General features: G+C 61.5%; 1 protein-coding gene across 1 annotated transcript in view; it reads right to left on the minus strand.

Moving 5' to 3' along the window:
* Positions 1-1,521: 1,521 nt before the first annotated feature.
* CHLNCDRAFT_50729 (hypothetical protein) overlaps positions 1,522-3,921 on the minus strand; it is a gene marked incomplete at both ends in the record, with an annotated part of 5,217 nt that continues 2,817 nt past the window's right edge. Inside the window, 6 exons of the mRNA XM_005850332.1 lie at positions 1,522-1,762; positions 1,884-2,033; positions 2,190-2,381; positions 2,537-2,830; positions 3,132-3,291; positions 3,549-3,900. Coding sequence (XP_005850394.1) covers positions 1,522-1,762; positions 1,884-2,033; positions 2,190-2,381; positions 2,537-2,830; positions 3,132-3,291; positions 3,549-3,900 — 1,389 coding nt within the window. The remainder of the gene's footprint in view (positions 1,763-1,883; positions 2,034-2,189; positions 2,382-2,536; positions 2,831-3,131; positions 3,292-3,548; positions 3,901-3,921) is intronic.

The following is a 3,921-nucleotide window of genomic DNA, read 5'->3' on the forward strand; positions in this document are numbered from 1 at the left end:
CCATGGAACCGGTTCAAAACCCCAATTGTTAAACCGGAAGGGGGGTGGGGGGGGGAGGCACGTGCAACTCCCAGCATGCAGCTCTGGGAAAAGCATTGATTGTATGTAGCTAGATGTGCCCAAAACTAGTGGTCGTACTCAATGTCAAGGTGCAAAGAAATGTGTACAAGAAGGGGGGTACGTGATGGCACTGCTGCCAGCCCAGTCTGTCAGCAAGAGCATCAGGATTGGCCTGAGACTCTTCAGTCCTCCAGGCACGCCACTGTCACCTGCTTGGCGGCGAGCCCTTCCTCCTCAAAGGTCAGGCTCCCAGAGCCCTGGGGCGAGGGGCTCTCACTGGCAACGTCGCTGGGGTCTGCAGGCAGGCAGGGCAGGCGAACGGGCATCGTTTGTTCTCTTGTTGGCATGCAATTGTTGATTTTGCTGGCATGACAGGCGCAGCAGGCAGTAACAGCAGCCTCACCAGCATCCAGCAGGTCGCAGCGCTCGAGGAACATGCGGCCAGACACCGAGCGCCGCAGCAGGCCGGGCAGCCCATCAAACACGCCAAACGGCATTGCTCCCATGCCTCCCGCGGAGCCATATCCCCCGGCATAGAAGGAGTTGCCTGCAAGTGGAGCGGCATAGCGTCAATCGTGTGTGGCGCAGGCGGGGACAGCGGCGGCGGCTGCTCCCGCTGCTGCTGCTGGGCCCTGCCGCTGTGAAGGAATGCAACGGAGTGTCTCACCCTTGCCAGTGCCCGTCACGCCGCCCAAGCCTTCCAGCGGCCAGGTATCACAGAGGGGCTTAAGAGGCTTGCCGGTGCGGCTGGCGTCCATAAGCGTGCGTGTGGGCGGGTTGTGTGTGATCACAGAGTCTGAAAATGGCGACAGGGAGCGCGCGGGGCATGTTTGGGGCCGCCGCCAGACACTGCACGTGGCGGGAGCCACGCAGCCACTTCAGGCGCAGCAGGAGACTCTGAAAATTGCGGCATTGGTATTGTAGCAGTGAGATGCATCCATTTATGGATGCAAATGGAGATAAAGTAGGCGACCCGGTGCGCAGGGGCAAGCCATGAGATGCACGAGTGTGCTGCCTGCCGCCATCCTGCACCGGCAGCACAAGACTTGCATGATGTATTCCTGCTGGGCCTTGAAGGATGATTGCAACAAAAAAATGAAGTAACAACGAGACATGCGTGCATTCTACCCGGACAAGGTCCCAGTGCATCATCCGCCGCCCCCCTCTTCACCGTCGCTAGGCGGAAGGCCCAGGTGAGGGGCATCCCGAAATAAAGTTGCGGGTGTCAACTTGGCTCCTGTACTTCATCTTAAACCAGCTGCCACACCGTGTGCAAAACGAGGCTGTGTAACTTATATCATTGCTTGATCGAGCCAACAACCAGTGTTGAACAAAACATAAACAGGTTGCCAATCAAAAGGCAGGCATGTCAATCTGAAGTCGGTGCGCTGCCAAACCAGGCAGCGCATGGGTGAGTGTAATGAGGCACCCGGGACACAATGCCCTCCACCAACACTGGCCTCAATCCTCCTCCCCATGCCCATCCTCTTCCACCACGTAATCGCTGTCATCGGGGTCCTGCTCCAGCTCCTCCCCCTCCTCCTCCTCGTCATCATCATATGCCTCCTGTGGAGCATCGAAGCCATACGCTGCCTGCCCTGCCCCTGCATCGTCGCCCGCCTCAAATTCTTCGTCGCCAGCCTCAGGCTCCAGGTTCAGCATCCCATCCATCCAGTTGTTGAAGCGCTGCTGAGCGCCATCGCTGCAGCACGGCAAGCACGAGCTGGTTGGCAGCAAGCTATGGAGTGTGTGGGGAAGCCAGCAGAGCTTGAGCGGCCAGAATAGGTGCGCCGCTCTTCCAGACGGACTGCTCCACGCTTCACCTGAACGACTCAGTGCCGTCGGCCCACAGAAAGCCAGACAGGTCACCGCGGCGGAAGGTGCTGAAGAACTGGCGGCCCCAGTTGTGTTGCATGCCGCTGCCGTCACGCTTGGTCTTGTACGGCCCCCGCAGCATCTGCCCCCGCGCATCCCTTGGGCAGAACCGTGCTGGCACGGAGGAATCTGGAGACAACAGGCCGCGCTGACTGGCTCAGCAACCCACTATGTGGGCCCCAGCGCTGCCGCAAGCTCAGTATGCCCTCAACGTTCGGCATAGCAACAACAGCCTGCCTCCTACATCCACCAACCCTGGAGGGATGGGCACCAAATCGTCGTACTGCTCCCCCCGCTGCAGCTTTTGCTCCCGGTGCACCAGCACCTCTTCCACAAACTGCGCCTCTGCATCGCTCAGCGGCCAGGCGCTGCGCCAGCGTGGCTGCGCCCCTGCTCCGCCAGCAGGGGTATGGCGCGAGAAGCGCAGGATGCGCGTCAGCATGGGCCTGCAGCAGTGGCATTAGCGGCAGCAGCAGGTAGCACAGGGGTGGGAAGGGGCTCAGCAGTTGACACGAAGCCAGGTCCGGGCTGTAATCCTCATTCTTGCTACCAGCGAGCAGAAGGAATGACGCTCCCACTGCGTTGCATTCCATCTGCTCACTCGATGTGCCGCAGCGCCATGCCCTCCAGGGTCACAAACCCATCCCGCTCCCGCAGCATCGTCACCAGCCCGCCGTGGAACTGCACCGGCTCCAGCTTGGCCTCATCACTCTCGTCTTCCCCACGCCGCCGCTTCTCGCGCTGCGCCGGCGTGTCTGCCGCCGGCAGCTCTCCCGTCTCCAGCAGGTGGCGCAGGTCCTCCTCAATGTCTGGCACGACAGCAAGCACCACTGCGTCCAGTTTCCAATACCTTTCGCTGTAAGCACAGCCCAAGCCGAGCTTCCTGAGCTCGTTCCTGCAGGGGCAAGAGCAAAACCGTTCCTTGCATGTGCGGCGGCAACTGGCGGGGTGCCGGCGGGCGTCTCGCTTGGTCTGCAGCGTCGCCGTCTGGAAGGGAACCATGAGCTCCACACCATCCCCGGTGCTATGCCTTTCGTAGAACGACCCGCCCCACACACCATGGACGTCGACCCTCACGACCATTGCTGCTCGGGATGCGGGGGGCCAGCTGTGGATCAGAGTCTCCTGCCAGTACAGTGACGTTGGGAAGGCTTTGCGTGTTGGGTGCGGGCCCAACGAGCTCGGTCCTATGACACGTGCTCTGCCTGCTGTGACCTGGAGGCGCTATCACACTGTAGCGCGTCATCTGTTGCCCCCTGATGTGGCACCCTCCCGATTGGGCAACCCCCGCCCCCGCTCCCTCCTGGCAGCCCGCGCGGCGCTCCCCTCCCATACGTGAACTGACCCCATATAGCCCTGTTTGAGGGTTGAGCGGGGCGGAGCGGGGCTGCTTGCACACGTGATGGCATGCACGCTTCAACGCTCCCGCTGTCATCTCACCTCTCTAGCGTCAGAAATACAACTCTTACAAGCCAACCAACACGAACAGAGAGACCGAACAACAGAAATGAACAGGAAATATGAAGCCGCCACAGGCGGCAGCACCTTCCAGCGGAGACGGCAAAGCGTACAAGGCACACTTTTTCAATGGTTCTTGCAATTGCCACCCTTACCGGTTATACAGCCACAGTGCCGCCCACACCGCGCACCATTCTTCTTGCAGCTGCAGTTCCGGGTGCAGGCGCCGCGGCAGCCGCAGCGCACGGCTGCCTTGCCGCCGCCGGGCTGCGCCGCCATCGCCACATTGAGAGACACCACAGGCACTCCTCGCTGCGCCGTGCCGCTGAAGGTCAGCTCGCTGGCCAGGCTGGGTGGCGCCTTAGATAGCCTGCTGGCCTGATGCATACCCTCCACCACTCCAGCTCCGCTCCGCAGCCGGTACATGGTCACGCCAAAGGGCCGCTTGATCTCCACCACGCGGCACACGATGCGGTTGCGGCCCAGCTGCTTGCCCACTTTGCCGCGCTTCGGCGGCAGCAGCAGCAC

This window comes from Chlorella variabilis (assembly GCF_000147415.1).
Source record: "Chlorella variabilis unplaced genomic scaffold CHLNCscaffold_4, whole genome shotgun sequence".
Lineage (NCBI taxonomy): Eukaryota > Viridiplantae > Chlorophyta > Trebouxiophyceae > Chlorellales > Chlorellaceae > Chlorella > Chlorella variabilis.